The following is a 21144-nucleotide window of genomic DNA, read 5'->3' as shown; positions in this document are numbered from 1 at the left end:
GAGAGCCTGGCTGCAGCCCCGGAGCTCAGGGTTTCCACGGCGGTGAGCGTGTTACCCCAAGTCCAGGTTCCCGGCACTTCAGCCGCGTCCCCCCACTTCCTGCTCCCAGCCCTGGGAGCAGCTCGGCAGTGGGGTCAGGAGAGCACGCACGGGGGCTTTGCTGTGGTTTGTGTCTCTTCCCTTTCTCTGGGAGATCTTACTTATTTACTTATTTTTTGTTTTAAACAGTTCTGGGGCTTGGGAAACTTGGCGAGGCCTAAACTGATTGAACTTGGAAGGTATCGTCCACTGGAGACTGGACGCCATCCTATCCGTCTTATTGAGGTATTAACGTTGGCTTTTTCCCAGTAGAGACAAGACAGGTAAGAAACATCTAGAGACGGGGAAGGGGTTCACGCCTGACATGTTTACCTGAGCACAGGTGACACGGACCAGACGCCGTGGAATGTTCTGAAGGTGTTTACAATGGCAGCGGCCAAAGCCCCCCGCTAAGGTGTGACCAACGATTCAGAAGTCCCCTGGACTCGATGGCTTTGGGGTTCTGCACAGATCTGTTCCTGAGAGACTGAAAATTGGCTGTGGCAGGAAGTTGAAATAAAACCCACGAGACAAGTTGGTCAACTCTGACATTCCAAAGCGCTACAAACACTCACCCCAAGATGGAGTTCAAGAGGCCCAGTTTCTCAGTGTATGTGTGTGGGGGCGTCCAGACACGTCAAAGCCAGAGACGGTGGGAGCCGCTCAGAAGCCGGGCCCTTCTCTGAATGGGGACCATGCCTTCTGCCTGCACACTAAAGCCTGGATACACAGAGCAGGGCTTCTAGCTGATTCCAAAGGGTTCCCGAGGGTCTCCCAGGAGCCCCCCTCACTGCAAATATTCTCCACAAGCCCACTTCAGGCGTTGCTAACAGCAGCAACTGGGCTGCTCCCAGTGTCTGAGAACCCGTCACCCAGGGCAGGGCTGCTGGCCATCGCGACGGGGGGAACCAGGGAGGAGGGCCCGGAGCTTCAGAGGGTGCAGATCACACGCAGGGCGGAGTGGCCCCCTGGTCGCGCTGAACAGGCCCAGGACTGGGGGGCTGCCGGGTCCCTCTCATCTCCACAGGGCCCTGCAAGCAACCAGGCTCAGTAAACAAGGGCCAGCTGGATTTTCTAGTCGGAAAATCAAGAAAACGTGTCCTCAGTCTGGGAGTCTCGGTGAGCTTGAACCCCGATGGTTCATGGGAAAACCTGTTTTGAGCAGAGACGGAGGCTTAGCTTGCTGTGTCCTGCGTCCCTGCGGGCACCGGTCCAGCCACCTTCATCCCCGCAGGGCACTCTTTCCAAGATGCCACTGAGCCTGGGACAAGGGCTTCCAAAGCTCAGAGTTCTACCTTCCCATCACATATTTCATATTGCAGCAATGTGTTGATTTAAAAATTAACAGTGGGGCTTCCCTGGTGGCGCAGTGGTTGAGAGTCCGCCTGCCGATGCAGGGGACACGGGTTCGTGCCCCGGTCCGGGAAGATCCCACATGCCGCGGAGCGGCTGGGCCCGTGAGCCGTGGCCGCTGAGCCTGCGCGTCCGGAGCCTGTGCTCCGCAACGGGAGAGGCCGCAACAGTGAGAGGCCCGCGTACCGCAAAAAAAAAAAAAATTGACCGTGAACTTTTTTTTTTTTTTTTTTTTTTTTTTTAGTGTGGGACCATCTTGAACCTCCCTCTGAAACACCGGGGGCCATCCCAGAAGGGCCAGAGTCCGGCGGAGGGTCGGCTGATGTAGCAGGGACGGTCCAGTGGACATTTCACTCGGCCGGCAAGTCTCAGCCATTCTGTGGTTCACTGTTCCTGTTCTGAGGGTAGCTGCTGTGTTCTCTGTGATGCACAGGGGAGACAAGGCTGCCTGGCGGGATTACCGGTTCACTCAAGGTCAACAGCGGGGTGGAGGTGAAGCCAGGGCGGGGTTCCTGAGCAAATAACCCCCCCTCCTCTGTGGATCCGCGAATACCGTTCCTTTGTCTTCTCCGTTATAACCACAGAGCAAGAATTTTTACAACTACAGCGCTTCCATTTTAATGAAGAGCTGGGTGTGTCCTCCAAGATCCTGTTGTGAGACTTCACTCAGACGCCAGGAAGCAGGAAATTCAGGTGGTGTCTCCCGCTGGACCTGGCTCTACAACCCAGTTATTTTCCTCTCATAAGACCCACAGTAGTAAATTTTATCAAGGAGGGAAGGAGAAAAACACCTATTAAGGAGAAACTTGCTGAATTAACCCTCTGTGCCTGTTCTTTTCTGAAGCCCTGAAGAATGTGTGTACCGTTCCCGTGTTCAAGAGCGGTGCTTTGAATGTCTGTAGCTTCTCCCTGCCCTAATGTTCCACGTGCATCGTCCTCCTCCTTCCTGGAACACTGTGCCGTAGACGGAACAGAGTCCATTTCCCATTTAGGTTGAGAAACTGAGGCTCTGAAACATCCAGTAATCGACCTGGCAAAGACCCAGAGCTCAGGGTCCAGGCTTGACCCAGCCTGGCCACCTGCTGGCCCGGCGATAGTCGGGTGAATGATTCAATATCTGGAAGTGTCAGATTTGTCACCTAAAATGTAGGAAAACGATATCTAACTCACAGGCTTGTTGTGATAAATGGCTTCTATAAAGTGCTCACGGAAGGCCTGGCAGAGAGCAAGGGATTTAGGAACCAGTTCAAGAGATGACAGAGGGACACACACCTAACTGACAAAAAGTCCGCTGAACCGGCAAAACTCATTGTGTGGTACAGGACGAGTTGTAGTAAATAAGGGTGGTTTTCATAAATGCCAACGGAAGGAGTAAGGTCTAGAACTGCTTCTTGATCATGACGAGGGCAAAGGAGCCTGGAGAGAGGGAGACGCTGGAGGACACTGTGGCTTAACGATTCAGGCTTCTTTCTAGCCCGTGCCGTGCGTAGCCTGTGCCCACGTTCCACCAGAACCCACCCAAGGAGCGTGTGTGGAGGCCTCCCCCGCCTGTGACATCGTCTCCTAACATGGATCTTTAAGGATAGCGTTTCCTTAGCCTCCCTGATCGTGTCCCTCACACTGAGTGCACCGATACGCGCATGAGCCAACACAGGCGAAGTCATTGATACTGTTGGCGGTAACGCTGGCGGTAACACGAGTTAGGCATCTGCAGAAGCCGTGGGTGGACACCGGCACCTGCCATGGGATTTCTTCATCCAAGAGGTCTGTCAATATTCCCCTGGGGCCCTGCAGCTGTCTCAATTTTCTGTTAAGATTGAGATGAAACCATTACACTGGCTGATGGCACTTCCTCTACTTGGAGGGTATGGCTGGTGCAAGCGTGCGGTGCGTCTGTGACGGGCCAGCGCTCTGCCTGGAGGGCTCTGAGTCTTTCTTGGAGACCCTCCACACACCGGGCTGAGCTCACAAATGGCCCCAGCGCCACCACTTCCTTCCTGAATTTCCTGGGTCCCCTGACGGGTGAGCAAACCGCAAACATCACCTGAACTTCTCCACCAGCTGTTAACGCCAGACGCATGTTCCCAGCCAGCGACACCTGGAAGCCAGTGACACCTGGAAACGTCTTCATTGACTTGGCCTTGTCACAGCTGAGGCAAAGCCATAAATGTTTGTATCATGTCTGTTGCAGGACTCTGAGAAGCTAAGTGCACGACACGTTCCTCCACAGACCCAGGAGCTGGAGGATGACGGCGTGAGCGCGAAGCACTTTTGCTCTGAGGCGGTGAGTCCACCTTGGAGTTCAGCTCACACTTCTTTCCACCAGCGCCCCTTCCTCAGGAAGCCCGTGAGCAAGGGCTCTGCTCCCGTGAAGAAACCCACACCTCAAACCACAGGACCATCGAACGTTTAAGGAGGAAAGCAGACACTCGTGCTCTGCGCCTCCACGGCTCAGTGCCGGGCAGACCGGGGCGTCTGGGGCCCAGGGTCAGCACACCTGCCGGCGCCCCGGCGGCAGGAAGACAGGCTGGTTCCATCCCTACCCAGGAAGCTGCCCCGCAGGGGACGGCCCACAGCCAGAGGCTCACGGCTGGCTTCCCGGCTCCAAACACGCCCGAAGCAGGTCCCAGAGGCACACGCATGGCCTGAAACGTGGTCTGAAGACTTCACCTCGTGTCTCATTTCTTACTTTCACCAGCATCTCTGTGGATCTCTCAAAAAGCAATCCCAAAATAGGATCGCCATGCAGCTCGGCGGGTGAGTGGCCGTACAGGCGGGTGACGGGGCTGGAGCACAGCAGGAGCCCCTGTTCTAACCTTGCCGCTCAGCACGTGCAAAGAAAAGGTCCCTCTGGGCTCGGCCTCCGTGCCGAGCAGAACAGGCCCAAAGGTTCAGGTAGTGGCCTGGCACCGCCCTGCCAACCACTGAGCCGTCCAGGGGCGCCTGGTGTCGAAGGCTGAATTGTGTCCCCCCCAAAAAAATATGTGTGGGTGCACTAGCCCCCAGGACCTCGGGATGTGGCCTTATTTGGAGACGGGTCTGTACAGAGGGGATGGAGTGACAACACGGTCATGTGGGTGGGCCTCAGCCCGTGCCTGGCGTCCTTATAAAAGGGGGAGTTTGGAATCAGACACAGGCAGAGGAAGGATGACATGTAGACACGAAGGCCGAGGAGAGGGCCTGGGACAGACACCCCCTCGCAGCCCTGAGGGGCCAGCCTTGTCATAGCCACCCTTGTCCTGGACCCCGGCCTCCAGATGGTGAGGACACAGCTCTGTGGCCTGGACGCTCCCGCCCCCGGAGTCGACCCTCCGTCTGGGCCTGGCTTTCTCACAATGTCCTGTCTGCCCTTTTCACATGTCTAACGTCTTCCAGTTCCCCACGTCTTCAATGATGAGGCTGACCGAGATGACCAGCAAGTTCCTACCAGCTAAAAAATGTTAGCTTTCTATGAGAAAATTAGCCAATAGGTGTGAGGTGGTCCCTCATGAACCTGGGAGAAGGAGGGGAAGGAGGGGGAGGGGGAGGGGGAAAGGGAGAGGGGGAGGGGGAAGGGGGAGGGGGAGGGGGGAGGGGAAGGGAGGAGGGGGAGGGGGAGGGGAAGGGAGGAGGGGAGGGGGAGGGAGGAGGGGGAGGGGAAGGGGGGAGGGGGAGGGAGGAGGGGGAGGGGAAGGGGGAGGGGAGGGGAAGGGGGAGGGGGAGGGGAAGGGGGAGGGGAGGGAGGAGGGGGAGGGGGAGGGGGAGGGAGGAGGGGAGGGGGAGGGGGAGGGAGGAGGGGAGGGGGAGGGGGAGGGGAAGGGGGGAGGGGGAGGGAGGAGGGGGAGGGGAAGGGGGGAGGGGAGGGGAAGGGGGAGGGGGAGGGGAAGGGGGAGGGGAGGGAGGAGGGGAGGGGGAGGGGGAGGGAGGAGGGGAGGGGGAGGGAGGAGGGGGAGGGGGAGGGAGGAGGGGGAGGGGGAGGGAGGAGGGGGAGGGTAGCTCTGCAGAGAGGTCCCAGCAGCCCCGGTGACTGCGTGGGAAGAGGCTCCGGGACCCAGCCCTGGGCCATGGTGGGTACAGCGGTGACACCAGGGCACCGTCCTCGTGCCTGGAGGGCAGGATGGCGTGCAGCACAGTGTGCAAATGTTTGCTGGCAGCACGCGTGTTGCACACACACAAGAACAACTCTGCATAATAAGCGCACAGACACCAACCAAGCAAAACCGTGTCACCTGCACGTTCCACCCAGAGACCATCACAACGGACCTCAGTCACGCATCTTCTGAGCAAGGGCCTGCATCCCCATGGCCCCCCCACCCCGCTGAGCTGAGGAGGGCCGGACACAGACGGCAAAGGGCGTGGCCTCGGAGGACCCCTGTCGGGGGCAGCTCACACATGCTGAAACAACGTTGACAAAAGTCTGTGCTCTGTTGAGCACAATGTTGTCACCAGAAAGCAATCCCGGTCTCCACCTGTGCTGACCAAGGATGGAGAGGGGGTGGGCACAGGTGTCACCTTCAGCTGACAATCACAGCACCTGACAGGGACCCAGGCTAGTATTGCTACACGTCTAAACTGAACTCTAATAAGGAAAGAATTGCTCGGTTGATGGTAACCTTGAGAGGACAGTGGCCAAACCACCTTAAAGTTTTGAGTTGCCAAGAAAGAGAATGCTAGGCATTTAACACATAACCAGATGAGGGAATTCTGTTCCAGAGACTCCAAAAGGGCGCTGAGCCAAAGAGATGGGAAACCCTAAACGTCAGAGTTCTGATGACACAGTGGTAAATATCCTGAGTAAGAAAACGAGCAACAGACGCCCAAAGACACCAGGGTGGTCCGCATGTGAAAGACCACATACGAAAGACGGAAGCGCGCACGTAAACCAGGATCATCAGAAAGGCTGACGTCCCGAGTGGGATGGTGCAAAATACACAGGGGATAACAGGGGAGTCTGTGCACCTGTGTTTGTTTAAACCGAATGAAGCCTCTGGTGTAGATGAAATCATTTTGGTAGAAAACAAACAGAAAATCTATTCAATTACAGTTGCGCTGTGGCCATCTCTATCGGAGAACACCTTTTCAAACCAGCAAGGACAGAGAAGAGATAGTTAGGGGGTCGACAGACGCTGGGGGCCGATGTTCACGGGCAGGTTCTGGTCTCCGGGCCCATGACCAGAATAGGCTCTGCGAGTCCTCTGGGTGCAGCTGCAGCGGGTGCTGGCCACGTCCACGGCGTGTCCTCAGTCTGGCCACGGCTGGTTTCGACCTCACTGTGTCCCTGGGCCTCTGGGTCTCAGGTGCGTGACCAGAAGAGGGGAAATAGCGGGTCTGGGAACCAGGCAGTCAGCTTCCCAAGGACCAGGCCAGCCTCCTGACTGGAGAGCTTGTGAGGGTTCCGAGGGAGGGTGGCCGCCAGGAGAAAGAGGAGCTTATTAGGATCAAGTCACGTCGGAAAACCAAGGGGGTTGTTCTAAAGTTACAAAGGCTAGAGAGACGCGAAGTCCAAAAGGCAGTTATGAACCTTGACTGCATCTAGTTAACTAACCGTTGTAGATGATATAACTGGAATATTTGGGAGCATTGGAAGATGGCGTGGAATGAGCGGCTAATAGGGGATTACTGATTTTCTTAGTGGCAACAATGGGGTCGTAGTTACGTAGGAGAAGGTCTTTACTTTTAGGAGACACAGGCTCACGTATTTAGATATCACGATGCCTAAACCCCACTCTGAAATAGTTCAGCCAGTAAAGAAGTAAAGCACACACGCTGATCACACAAAAAAGGCAAAATACGGAGCGGCAGCTGTGCGGACTCTAGCTGGTGGGAATGTAGGCGATCGTCAGATGATCATCTCAACCCAAGCATTTTAAAACTTCTGCAATAAGAAGCGTGTGGGGGGAATTATGCCAAGCTGGCGACACTGCTTCTTTGCAAAGTGCCTCTGGACTGGCCGGCAAGGAATCCCCCGGGGTCAGGAGGGCAGGGGGCAAGCCACGTCGCCCCCTGACGCCCCGGCTCACCTCTGGCTCCAGGCTCTTGGGTGATGGTGTAAATGGGACACTGCACACCTGGCCTTTTGCACGGTCTGCTGTGCGGGGATCTCCTGGGCTGCATGGGAGGGCGGCAGGCAGAGAGGGGCTCACGGCGCAGCCCCTGGAACGTTCCTTCCTGGATCCGAGTCTGCCTGAGGGGGGCCTTGGTAGGCAGCGCCCTGTATTCATCCCGTTGAATGTGGCTCTGTTCGTGACTCGAAGGCAGGTAAAACGTGTTTATAAAACGTGCGGATGGAAAAAGGCTGAGGGTGACCATGGTGACCAGAGGCCAAACTCCCCTTGACTTGGAACAAGGATTCGTTTATCAGCAGTGAATGCAGAGTTCAATTCCGTATAAGGATGGACGGCTCGGGGCTGTGCCCTGTGATGTGCCCATTGCACGATGAACGGAAACCGGAAACGTGCAGGTCAAGGAGGAAACACAGCCCGTCGCGGCCCTTCTGAAGGCTGTGATCAGCCTCTGGGCACAGAAACCAGAGCGGGTTCAGGAGAGGGGCCCAGCCCCGGCTCCCGCCTCTGCGAGCAGCATCGGAATGGGACGGGGAGAAGCACAGACACCAGGTGACAGGAGGTTGGATGTCTTACACATCCAGTGGCCCAGCTTCAAGGAAAGGAGTGAAGAGAGGGCAGAAGCTGAACCTGAGTGCTGAACTGTGCAGACGGTGGCGCGGCCCCCAGCCCGCAAGCAGCCCCTCTGCCCTGGGGAGGCTCCGGCGGGGCGCTCCCACAGCCCAGGGGCCCCCCTCCAGAGGCTCCGCACATGCACAGCCCCACGGGGAGGCCCGGGCGCCTCCTCCCCGTGTCCCTTAAAAGCTCTTCAGTCTCCGGCAGCCCAGCTTCTGCTGTGATGTAGCAAAGGAAAAGTCTTCACAGAACTGGCTGGATAGTTTCTTGTCGCCACCAACACACCTACAGCCTTCCCAAATCCAGAGGCAGTTACTCAGCTGGTTCAGAGGCCGAAAAAAGGGAGTGACAAAAAGACAGCCAAGCCAGCAACTTCTCTGGACACTTAGCTTCTCGTGCAGCCGTTTTACGCGAGGGGAAGAAAATCCTGCTTGCCTGTCGGATTTAGGAGAATTTCCCACGCCTGATGGCTAGAGGCTGAGCAGGTCACTCAGATGGGGCTGAACCAGAATACTCGCTGCGGGGGTTCTGCTGGGAGTTGGGAAAAATATGGAAACCAAAGGTTTGTCTGGAAATAGATAGTTTTCTGTGTGTTTCAAGGGAAGCGACGCTTTGTCAAGTACCGTGGGCCTTGGATGTATTTGAGACGTTCCTTCTGTGGAAGTTCGAAATCTGTGTTCCTGTTCCCGACTCAGAAAGACTCAGGTGAGTCCACAAAAGCACAAGGGGGGCGGTGTCCCGTCAGCACAGGGCACCCGGGCTCGAACCCCAACACCCTCATCTGTCCGACGGGGGGAGATGCAGGAGGGCTGGGGGGCGGGCCCGGGGCGCGCGGGGGCCGCACTCGATGTGCTCAGCCTGGCCGCTGGCCTTTCTGTCACACGTGGCCGAAGCCTGGTGCCACCAGGTGACGTGGCTCCCGGGAAGAGCCGGGCCAGAGTCGCTCTGACCCTCACCCGGCCCGTCTTCCGGGCAAGGCGGGGGGCCGAGCTGTGAGCTGGGTGAGCAGCAACGCCCGCGAAAGCTGAGCTGAGAGAAACGGCATCACAGACCCTTCTGTCCATCTTCACGTGCCTGTGTCTTTGGCTTTACGTTCTCTCTGGGTTCACGTCTAAGTATTCCTGTGTCTCTGTGTCTCTCTCTTGTTATTATAACTCAGAATCACAAACATTTTTCTGTTTAAGATTGCACACCAAAATAGCATCATATTCCTGTTTTTAATTTAAAAAACAGATGAGCGGAATATTGCATAATTCTTTTTAAAAAGGCAAAAAAAAAGAATTTAAAAATTAAATTCTTTAAACTTCTGAGCTATAGAATTAGACCCAGCGCATGGCCAGCCAACATCTCGTGAACGCTAGTTGCCTTGTCCTTTGAAAGACAAGTCACTTGTAGCTAGAATCTCCGGGCTGTCAGGGATGGGAAAGTCGCTAGCCCGGCCGCCCTTGAATTTCCCACCAAACTGCCAACTGGGACGGCTTCCAGCCTCACCTGGAACGGCCCTCGTGTTGGCGGAGGTGGGGGGAGAGACATTTCGGGGGCAGCAGACGAGCAAAGATGTGGAGGGGCTGGGAGGAGGGGAGCCTGCACGCTGCCGGACTGGGCAGGGTCCAGGTGGGTGGCCCGGGGGGCCGCTGACCAGGGAGCCAGGCAGTAACTCCCCTCTCCCGGGTGGAGGATGGACATGAGGAGAAGCGGGGCAGGAGCAGAGCTGCTTCATGGAGGGAAGTAAAGGCAGGAAGGTGGGGTCCAGCCAGGGGTAGGGGGGAGCAGAGTGGGCCGGTACCATCAGATCCAGAAATGAGGGGCCTCGCTGGAGGTGACGGGAGAGGATAAGGGCAAAAGGAGCAAATGCAGAGAGAGATGGCCCCGGGGTTTCCATCCCAAGCCCCGAGTGAGGCTGAGTGACACGGGTGGGTGCTGTGGGGAGCACGTCGAACACACGACGCTGTCGTGCACACCTCACTGTCCCCGCCTGGGGCGTCGACGTCGGCTTCAGGGAGCGGGGCGCGTGGAGGCCACCCTGTCAACGCCCTACGCTCCACCATGGACCGTTTCTGCGCCATAAGGAGTGAACAGCCGGACAATACGGAGAGGTTTCAGGAAGAGGCGGCGGTTCTCCCTGGTGGAGTTTGGCGAGACCAGTAAGAGTTTAAGTGAGGCCATCGCCGGAGGGTCCTGCCTGGGAAGAGATGCCGGTGGAGATCTGAGGACAGGATTTCCTCTAAAGGTTAAGGAGGCAGGAGTGTGGAGGACAAAGGTGGGGACGCACTTGCTGGGACTGGACCTGCGCGTCTGGGGAGGCTCTATCTGCCCACATGTCTCTGCAGGGTACCGGCCCCTACTTCCTGCAGGACCCCGGACAGGCGACAACCTAGGTCAGGCTCTGGGACGGCCATGCCGGTCAAGAACAGTGGCCTGTCTCTAACGCCCAGCGCCAGAGTCCAGCCAGGAAGGAGCTTCCCCTTCAGAGCCCTGGCTCCGGCCCACGTATGGCAGGCCCGAGGCTCTGGTCCCCGCGGGGCTGAAGCAACACCCCAAGGCTGAAGACAGGACACCCCAAGTGCCTGAGGTCCTGGCCTGTGGACCCATCGCTGACTCGGCACAGACGGAGCCCAGCGGCCGGCCGGGCTGCAGGGCGCGTGGACGGGAACGTGCCGTGTTGTGGTTGGCTCGGTGGAAGGGATGCTTTGAACTTGGGTATTTACCCTACAGGGCCTGACACCCGAGGAAGCCTCCAGGCCTGGGAGCACGCTGGATCCAGGCTGACGGTCTGCCCCCAACACCGCATTATTTAGGGTGTAGTTGGAACACCCCCGGACCCCCTAACCTGGGTCCTCTCTGAGGACAGTGGCCAAGCTTGGTTGACTGGGTGACCCAGCGTCTGTCAGCAGCTCTTGGCACAAGTAGGTGCTTAATAAACACGTGTCAGTTACTGTCTTTTCTTCTAAACATAAAACTTATAAATCGCAACAGCTCCTATTTTTAGAGCTCTTTAGGGAAAAGGCCCTCAGACGTCACAGAACTAGTCTGAACACTGACTAAACAGTTAGAAAAGACTTACACCCAGAAGCAGCGTGTTAAGAATTTACAAAGGTGTGTAATTCCCAGGCTGGGGCTAGAGCAGCACAGGAGTGTGTCTCTGCTCTCGCTGTCCCGTGAGCAGGCGTGGAGTCGCTGCCACTTGCTACGAGACAGAACATCTGCTGCTGCGTCTCCCAGGCCGGGGGGCGTTGGGATGGCAGCCTGGCCGCGCCTTTGGGTGGTGCCAGGCTGGTCCCCCACTGGCTCCACAAGGCTGGGACGGGGCTTGTGACCCAGGCGTGCTTCCCTGCGAGGGGGCTGGTCTTGCCTGTGAGCCCCAGCGTGGCTCTGCTGAGCCCTCGAAAAGTCAGCCCACAAAGTTCCTCCTGCCGTGTGTGAGGTCTGCACGCATCTCTCCCGTCTTCCGTTACCAAGACAGTCACTCGTGCAGTCGGCATTTACGTCAGACACTTTGGTCACAGACACTCCCCAGATCCCCTCCCCCTGCAGGGGGATGTGTAGTAACCACAGCCCAGAGCGGCCTGGAACCTGCTAGGACACAGGAGGCTGGCGTCTCTAGTAAAGTGACAGGAGGAGAGGAGGTGCAGGTGGGTGGGAAGAAGCAGACTTGGCCTGCCCCTCCTTTAGTCCTCCGTGGGCCTCCGCACCTGTAGGTCACTCGTCACCTCACGCAGTGTGAGACTGCAGGGCTGGTACCTTCCTGTGTCCCCATCTCCTGGCAGTGACTCCTGGCGATGTTGGTGACACACTGTCGGGCTGAAGGCTGCTGGGGCACCTGTGTCTGCTCCTGCTGTGCCCACAGCCTGCCCGGCCCACGTGACTGCCTGTCAACTCCTCATGGCCCCAAGTGTTCAAGGACGACGGTGTGAGGCCAAGTGCAGGTGAGGATGAGGCTCCAGGGTTCAGAAACGAGCCTCGGATCCCAGAGCAACGGCAAGTGCTCGCTGGGATCCCTGTGTCCCACCCGTGGTTCCAGGACTCGGCCGCGAGGCCGGAAGGAAGAGATGGCTCTGTGTTTCGAGGCTGGTGTCGGGGGCAGGCTCAAAGGGTGGTGGTCTCCCTGCCCTTTACGTGAGATGAATGGATGGACCCAGACATCATCATACTAAGTGAAGTAGCTCAAACAGAGGAAGACAAATGCCATATGATATCACTTACATGTGGAATCTAAAATATGACACAAATGAACTTACTTACAAGACAGAAACAGACCCACAGATAGAGAAAACACACTTATGCTTACCAGAGGGCAAGGTGGGGGCATAAATAAGGAGCATGGGATTGACATGTACACACTGCCATACATAAAATAGATCACCCACAAGGACCTGCTGTACAGCACAGGGAACTCTACTCAGTATTTTGCAATAACCTGTAAGGGAAAAGAATCTGAAAAAGAATATCTATCATCTGTCTATCTATCTACCTATTTATTATCTATCATCTATCTATCTATCATCTATCTATCATCTATCTATCTATCATCTCTCATCTATCTATCATCTATCATCTATCTATCTACCTATTTATTATCTATCATCTATCTATCTATCATCTATCATCTCTCATCTATCTATCATCTATCTACCTATTTATTATCTATCATCTATCTGTCATCTATCTATCATCCATCTATCATCTTTCATCTATCATCTATCTATCATCTATTTATTATCTATCATCTCTATATATATCATCTATCGTCTATCATCTATCTACCTATTATCTATCATCTATCTATATATCATCTATCTATCATCTATCTATCATCTATCTATCATCCATCTATCATCTCTCATCTATCTATCATCTATCTATATATCATCTATCTACCTATTTATTATCTATCATCTATCTATCTATCATCCATCTATCATCTCTCATCTATCATCTCTCATCTATCTATCATCTATCTATCATCTATCATCTATCTATCTACCTATTTATTATCTCTCATCTATCTATATATCATCTATCATCTATCATCCATCATCTCTCATCTATCTCTCATCTATCTATCATCTATCTACCTATTTATTATCTATCATCTCTATATATATCATCTATCATCTATCTATTATCTATGTATCATCTATCTATCTACCTATCTACTTATCTATCCATCCATGTATAACTAAATCACTTTGCTGTACATCTGAAACTAACATGACATTGTAAATCAACTACACTTCAATAAAATAAAAAAAAAAATGAAGTGAGAGGACGTTTGCTGGCAGAGAGGGCAGACGGGCAGGAGGGGAGGACGCTGCAGCCGCGCGAGCGCAGCGGGAAATCCCGGGGGGCGGGTGCGGCCCATCCCCCCCACCACCGGCCGCCCTCCCGGCCAGAGCCCCGGCGGTACGTACAGGTGAGCACTGCCGGGCAGCGGTTCTTGGGCACGTTCTCCTCCCTCTGGGCCACGAGCGAGCTGTCGGGCTCGGCCTGGTAGGCACACAGAGCCTCCCACTCCTTCTCCAGGCGGTTCTTGTTCTTCAGGTGGTCCTCCATGTAGGCCTGGAGGGAGAACGAGAGTCAGGAGCGCCAGCCGAGGGCGCGGGCCCCTGGCGGTGACGGCACGCCGGGCGGCCCGTGGGGTGCAGCCCACAGTTCCCCTGCTGAAGGGGGGTAGGGCTGGCTCGGGGCCTGGTGCAGGGCCGAGGGCTAACCAGACGCAGGGGGTGCGGCAAAGGCTGCCCCGTGCTTTGGTGGTTGGTTCAAAGGTGGTCACGCTGCGTTTGCCGCGGTGCCAAGGGGGCGGTGAGAACACCCAGCGACCGTGAAAACAGACGCACACACGGCAGACCAGGTCTGATGCGCCAGCCCAGAGGTGGGATGTGTGTCCAGCCAGGAGCGAGGTCACGGGATGGGCGCAGTCAGGGAGGCTTATGGCGCCGCACTTTGTGGGAAGAGGTTTAACACAGCGCAGGGGAGGGGCAGGCACGCGTGCAGGTGTGTCCGGTGCGGCTGGGGACAGAGAGAGCCCAGGGGCCCTGAATGCCTGGCTGGGCATCCAGGCTCTGAGGTCAGGAGTAAGGGAGGTTTGGGAGCCGGGTCTGCCTCTGTGCTTGGAAACACGCACAGGAGGACCCTGCTCTCTGCATCAAAGAAGGAACGTGCTCAGATACACGAAGAAGCTACCACCGTGCTACACGGAGGAAGCGAGCTGGAGCTGGGTTAAAAAACAGGGCCCACAGAAACGTGTTTGTCAGTAACTTCAGTCTGAGAAAGCACCTCAGTTGTCATGCTCTGCACTCAGTCTCATTTTCTTTTTCCCCATCGCAGAGAACCACTGCTTACCAACAGATACTATGATGCAATAATTGTTGGAAATATTTTCAGTGAAAACTACGGAACACGCTGAAAACTATTGTATTATCCAAGCAAAATCGTGTCCAAGTGGTTTCTCTTGGACAGAAACGGAAACCACACCCTCCCAAGATCCTCCAGAGCCTGAGCCAGGCGCTCAGCCAGGGGTCCCGGTGGGGACAGCCAGGAGCGGGGGTGGGGGGGGGACCCTGCCCGGCACCATGGCTGCCGTTTAGTCCCCAGATGAGGGCTGCCTATGCGCACAGGCCCCGGTGCAGGGAGGGAGCACAGGTGTCAGCAGCGGTGACGACAATCCCGCCACTCGCCACACAGTCAAGGGCAGGGAGCTCAGACGGGGCCTTCGCTAGGGCTGCCCCCGCTCCCGTTTCTGTTGGCACAGAAGTCATTTTTCTTGAAATTGGCTGGCTTTTCTGAACCCACCGGGGGTGCTGCATTTAAGACACTGGGCTGCTCTGATGTGCGCAGCATCACGTGGCTGGCAGTGTTAAAAAACAAAAACAACAACCCGAGTATCTGACCCACAGCTGCTCTGATCTTAATTTGTCAGGCACTTGTCTGTTGGCAGCGATACTAGGAGAACTGGATGGGGAAACAAAGGGCTCCAGAACGTTCCCTCCACAAAGACTCCCAAGCCAGTGCTGCCTACTCACCTTATTGATCTGTTCAGTCCAGAAACGACTGTGATTTTAAGGAAGAGCATTTCAAAGGACCAACCCGGGTGGCTTTATTGCGCCCAAAGGAAACAGTGGTCCCATCCTCTAACATCTTGCTTGTGGGTCTTCAAGTATGCCCGCACAGCAAAATGAAACACACACGCACACACGAGGCCAGGCCTCCAGCGGTCAGGCACCCCGATGTCCGGCCAAAGCTTACACCCGTCCCACATCACCCCGACCCCTCCGTCAGCCCCCTCGCCCACTCACTCCAGCTGACCACCCGGCTCGGATCATCCCCCCCCCCCCACTGCTCTTGGCCACCCCGGCTCATCGGCACCCACTCCAGGGGACAGAGAGGCATGAGAAAAGGAAGGACACTCCACCAGACAGTCGTGCCGGGGTCCCACAATTCTCAGGGAAATGTTGACTACAGTGACTTGAACTGTCTTGTATTATTCACTCAACAAACACTGACTCTAGTCCATGTTGGTCTGACTGGTGTGTGTATCAATGTGCGTGAGCTGAACCAGAGCTCGGAAGCCGGGTGCCTGGTGGGCGATGTTCCAGGGGAGAAGTCACCTTCGGGGCCGCCTGGCCCAGCAGCTGAGGGCCCCCCGGCAGGTATGGCTCCGGGAGGGCCAGCGACGGGGCCCTGGGTGACGGTCACATATCCCTCAGCCCCCTGCTCCAGCCGCTTAGGGAACCAGCAGATGGTCTTCTATGCAGAAGACCGAGAACTGTGGCCATGAACCCCTTTTCAGGTACAGACCGTGAACCTCAGAAGCTCACCCTCAGCAGGAACAGAAACATCGCAGCAGTTCTAAGTGCCCGGCCACTGCCAGCCCCTGGTGCCCACACAGCTCACAGGTTTCTTTGGGTGGGGAAGAAGCAAACTTAAGGGCACAATCTAGAACATGTAAACACAGAATGCTTTCTTTTGGGACAATCATTATGGAATATCAGATACATATTTCTTGTACCAAAGCTACCCTAATAAGGATGACACTTAAGTTTGGGGAAATACCAACTAGCTTATTATCTAGCTTAAAATATGGTGTGTGCGGGGGTCCCCGGGAAGGAGGGTTCTGGGTAAAGTGTACAGTCTCTGCTTCTGTGGTTACTTTCCCCAAGACTTGTTAATGTACAGTCTTACAAATGGATGTAAAACTGTTTCTGGCAAAACGATTTGGGATCCTCACTTTTCTTTGGAAAATACTCTGTTCACAGAATCCATCATGAATGAATGAGCTTCTTTCAGTAAAATGTGATGGCTTCTAAAATGATAAACCCTGGCAGGTTTAATCAGGTCTCAAATGTTGTCTGCAAAAGGGGCATCGGCTATATCTTAATTCCTGTAAACCGCAGCTGTTTAAAATTTCACATTTATCTTAACTGTGGAAAGTGAAATCATGCTGCAAGTTGACTTGAATTTCTAAACTTACGGCAAGAAGTATCAACTGGGACTGTAGTACGCAAGCTTGAGTGACACAGGGAGGAAACAGTCGTTACGAACATTATTACTTTGTTTCATTGAGAATGAGCTCATCTAAAGATACACTTGATTATATTAAAACTGAGATAAAGTTTTCATCCTCTCAGCACGTATTACTACATTCGTCTGTGTTTGCCCTGCTCCGGTCATTTCAATTTGACCTATTCGTTGTTTCCCTATTAGTATTTTTACAGAACATCACTCACTGTGTTCAATGGACATGATTCCCATCCACGTCTGAGGAGCTTTTGCTCTTCCTGTTTGTGGATTAGATGTTTTTCTTCTGAGACATGAGAGTATGTTTCATGTTGTCTGTCAGGAAGCTAGGCCTTGGTAGTAAACTAATGTGTTTTATACAAATACAAAACCTGCCACCATAGCTCAATACTACGAGGCCCCTTCTCGTCAAGGGCGTGAGAACAGGTGTAGCGATCCTCCCCAGACACCATCACCGCCCGGAATAATTAGGTAAGTTAACATGAAATTTAAACACTACGCACGTTCTTCCCCCAGACTGTAGGTGTGCTAAAAGCTGACATTTAAAATACTTTCATTTAACGTGTGTGTGTGTGTGTGTGTGTGTGTGTGTGTGTGTGTGTGGTAGGAATGGGAGGAGGGCTTAGTTTAAAAAAACAACAACTAACTTTTTATTCCATAAATAGCACATGTAGAAAATGAAGGAAAGCAGAATGAAAACAGAAGCTGCTGATAACGTCTCCACCTGGAGCTAAACAGCAAGGCCTGGGATAAACTCCACCATTTCGGGCACATGTGTGAGCTGCTTTTTTTCTGTTCCGACAACCGTTGCTTAAGCTTTGGACGACATCAATATTATAGACTTTTCTTATTTAAGTTGAAAAGATGCTGAGATGAGGGTCTTATAGACACAGACCTGCTGGTGTCCTCCTGCTGCCGTGGCCTCCTCCTCCATCCTCCCTCACATCCCCTTTCTGGTTCCTTCACAGGCTGGCATTTCTGGTCACAATACCACCTGCTTCAAAAGCCACCAATGGTGCCCAGATAGCATTGTCCTTTGTCCAGACTTCACTTTACTAACCTGTGACTCCATCCCAATAAGAACACGTCCCACTGTTTGAAGCCTCCCCCGTCACCATCATTCTGGACGCCTTCTTCATGCCGATTGTGCTGTCATGAACCTACCCAGAAGTCCAGGTCAGTACGGATGTGTCCTCCTCCTTCACGCCCACCACTGCCTTCTCTCATCTTGCTTTCCTACAACCCACCCCCGCCTCAGACACTAGTTTAAAAGCTGCATTTCCGTGACGTGGACCCCAGTCGGCTTTGTGGGCACCAGGCCCCCCCTCCTCTCATGAGCTCACTTGTTCAGGGTGGGGCCCGTGTCGCATGCACTTAGCACACAGTCAACATGTGTTGAATGACTGATCGTAGCCTGGAAAATTCTGTAAGAAATTTGTGCTCCAGGTAAAAATTGTATATTGATGGCTGGCATGCCAAAAAGTTTGCCAATGAATCTTCTGAAACTTGGAAGAACTGCCCCCACAAGTACCAGAGGACTTCGGAACGTTTCATTAAATACTTCCTGCTGCTTTCCTCCTTTCTGCGTTAGCCAACAAACAGCTTCACAGTTCATGTCGACGGGTGGCTCCAAGTCCTGACGTTCCAGTGACAGCCCCGAGGTCGCGGCGGTCTCACAGACCTGGAGGAGCAGCCCCAGGTCAGAAAGCGCTTCTCCCAGACTCTCCTCCGTTTTGGTCTTAACCATCCTCAGGGTCCAGGTCTGGCGCTGTCTCCCTGAGATGCTTCTGTGGACTCCTGTGCCCTCAACGAGTGGCCCTCACTGGGGACGTTCCATGCACCGTCACTAGTGTAAGAAGCCTGTCTTCCCCATGGGTCGTGAGCTCCTGGGGGTTAGGGACCCGTCTTATACCAACATCATCAGCCTGCACAGAGGAAGCTCTGGGATACACAGAGCAGAGCAGGACGAATCGCCAGCACTGTAGCGGGGGGCCAGCCAGGTGAAGGGGATCCCCCGCCGTGTCCATGCAGAAGACCTCTGTCAAGTGGAGTCAGGGCTCCGCACCAGTTGGTTCAAGTTGAAGAGCTTATACAGATGAGCTATGACAGCTACCCCGGTTCTTAAAGAACGTCTGGAAGTAAGTAAGTCTTTAATGTTGAAGAGTTACTCACTCCACTCAGCTAGATTCTGGGTGACGGTGGTGGGGACTGCAAGGGTTCTCGGCTGGAAGGACACAGCGTTGTGGTTCCATGCTCCTGGAGCCCGTCAGGGGAATTTCACTCGAGCTAATTCCAGATGAGCCCTGAGCGCAAAGGTTTCTAAAACCTTCTTGAATTGCGATACTTTTCAAGGGCCTAGGTTTGATGTACTTGCATAAAGATAATCCCCATATCCCGAGGTCTCAGAATATGGGTTTTCCAAGTTTGTAGCCGAACCGGCTGACACTGACCTCGTGACCCCCGACCACACAACACCATCATTTACAACAGGCTGAAGATGGACCTGCATTTCTTCTGAGTTTCTTGCTCCTTGAGGATCGCGTCAGCTTTCACAAGACCCATTTTATGAGCTGTTGACTCAGTCTAAGGTTTTCCTCTTTAATCTGCCTCTCATCTCCGACTTCATCCTCCCAGCTCCGCAGCTCACATCCCCTTTTCTAGCCCACACAATTCGACTGTTTGGGTAGGAAAATGACCAACAGTTTCTGGGGCAGGGGGACCACGTACCCCCGATGACTTTTCAGGAAATGCTCTCACGTGTTGAACAAACCACTGGCTTCCAGGTTCACTGGAATCATTTTACACAGAATCCCAGAACTTGTGGAACAGAAGTGTTACTGCCATTATAAGGTGGAGACTTGTGTCCACAATTTGTTATTATCACTCAGATACATTCTGCACTGTCTTCTGATCAAATTGTCAGCATCTTCAGGTCAAGAAAGCAATTCCTAGGAATATGGAATCTGGGTTGTGGAGCACAATAGAGTTTTGTTAATCACAGGAGCACGTTGTGTCTTTGGGAGGTTAATTTCACCCATTACTCACAGAGTCTCTGTGAGTGCCTGAGGGAGCTTTTCCAATAGGAAGGCAACTCTAATAAATGGAGAAGGCGTTCGGCTTGATTCTGAAAGACTTCTTAACAGTGTGATAAACAAAGAGGTCTGGTCCCCACACAACGACTTTTTGGGCAAACCATCTAACCTCACTGACCCTTAATTTACTGCTGCATAAAACCGGGAATCATAGTACGTATTTCTAAGGTGGTTCTGACGCTTGACTGAGTTCATATATCAACTATACTTTGTAACTATAAAGTATACACAGATGGAAGGGATGGTGATTCTCATTAGAAAATCTCGTAATGTCTCTTCTGTATTCTGTGACTACACGGCTCTGGGGACATTGACCATTATCTAATGAAAACCATTATCTAATGAAATGTGATGCATTAAGTCCGCAGCTTGAGTGGAGAACTTGAGGGGCGTCGCCGTGGACAGACGTTGCTGTCGGTGTGGTCAACCTTGCTGGGTACTATTAAACCGATGAGAAGCAATGCCACTAAGTACATAGCTTGTGGTTTCAACACTGCTTCTGATCCACAAGGGACAGTGGTCCTTCTCACAAGCCCGCAGTTTCCTCACCGCGTGGATCTCGCGGATCCGGCCCTGGAGCTCGTCCCTTCTACGTGCTTCTCATCGCTGGTTTAATAGGGAGGCGTTTCCTGACCAGTCTCGAGGAGTCACTGGAAATGCCAGTTTAGGAGATGATGGACGTGAAGCTGAGCTGCTGATTTCTGGTGTGGAAAGAGCTCGTGATGCCGTGTGGGGCTCTGCCCTGGCACCTCAGATCATGTCGGGATCTGGACTGTTCCACAGGCACCATTTTACTAGCGTCAACATCAAGGATCGGTTTTCAGGGTCACAAGGAAAGAATCCCACTTACTAAAATCTTCTATTTCACCACATGTAACAAGGGCTTCGGGCCATGATTGCTCTAAGAACAGCTGAGGGCACCTGGCTCCGCGGCCCCCCTGGCCGCCTCCATGCTGCAGGACAGGCGTGCTGCTGTCCGCCTCCGAATGCTGGGAGGATGGGTCTGGAGAGCTGTGCAAGTTCGTCTGAATCCAGCCCGCAGAGCTGGGATCCCGGCTGCCAAAGTGCTCAACCAAACCCACGTGGGGGCGGCCGCGAGAGCCCGGGTGGACCACACGGTTTTAGCTCTGTTAAAGGGCACAGAAATGATGTATGCTGGCATCTCTTACCGCTAGCAACGAGAGGGTGACATACTGGGAGGGCCAAGAGGACTTATTAAAGAGAATAATGAAAATAACCTTTTAACACAAAATACTAGAACTCATAAGGATGGCGGACCATTGCTGAAAACAAGCAAACTAAGATCCAGTTGGCACCATGTCGCATTGCTCAATACAGCTGGAAACCAGTAATGTCAGCATCAAACCGTGTCCGCACAGATCTTGGGAGACTTCTGTTGCTTTGTGAGTCTTCAGACGTGAAACAAGTAGAAACTGTCCCAGTGAAAG

At 53.9% G+C, this 21144-nt stretch overlaps 1 protein-coding gene across 1 annotated transcript in view; it reads right to left on the bottom strand.

Annotated features, from left to right (window-relative positions):
• Window positions 1–21144, bottom strand: part of PTPRN2 (protein tyrosine phosphatase receptor type N2) — a 673487-nt gene that overhangs the window by 49067 nt on the left and 603276 nt on the right. Inside the window, 1 exon segment of the mRNA XM_060156261.1 lies at window positions 13499–13646. Coding sequence (XP_060012244.1) covers window positions 13499–13646 — 148 coding nt within the window.

This window comes from Lagenorhynchus albirostris, chromosome 8 (assembly GCF_949774975.1).
Source record: "Lagenorhynchus albirostris chromosome 8, mLagAlb1.1, whole genome shotgun sequence".
Classification (NCBI taxonomy): Eukaryota; Metazoa; Chordata; class Mammalia; order Artiodactyla; family Delphinidae; genus Lagenorhynchus; species Lagenorhynchus albirostris.
The sequence above is the reverse complement of the archived record's forward strand: the minus strand, read 5'-3'. Positions and strand labels throughout refer to the sequence as shown.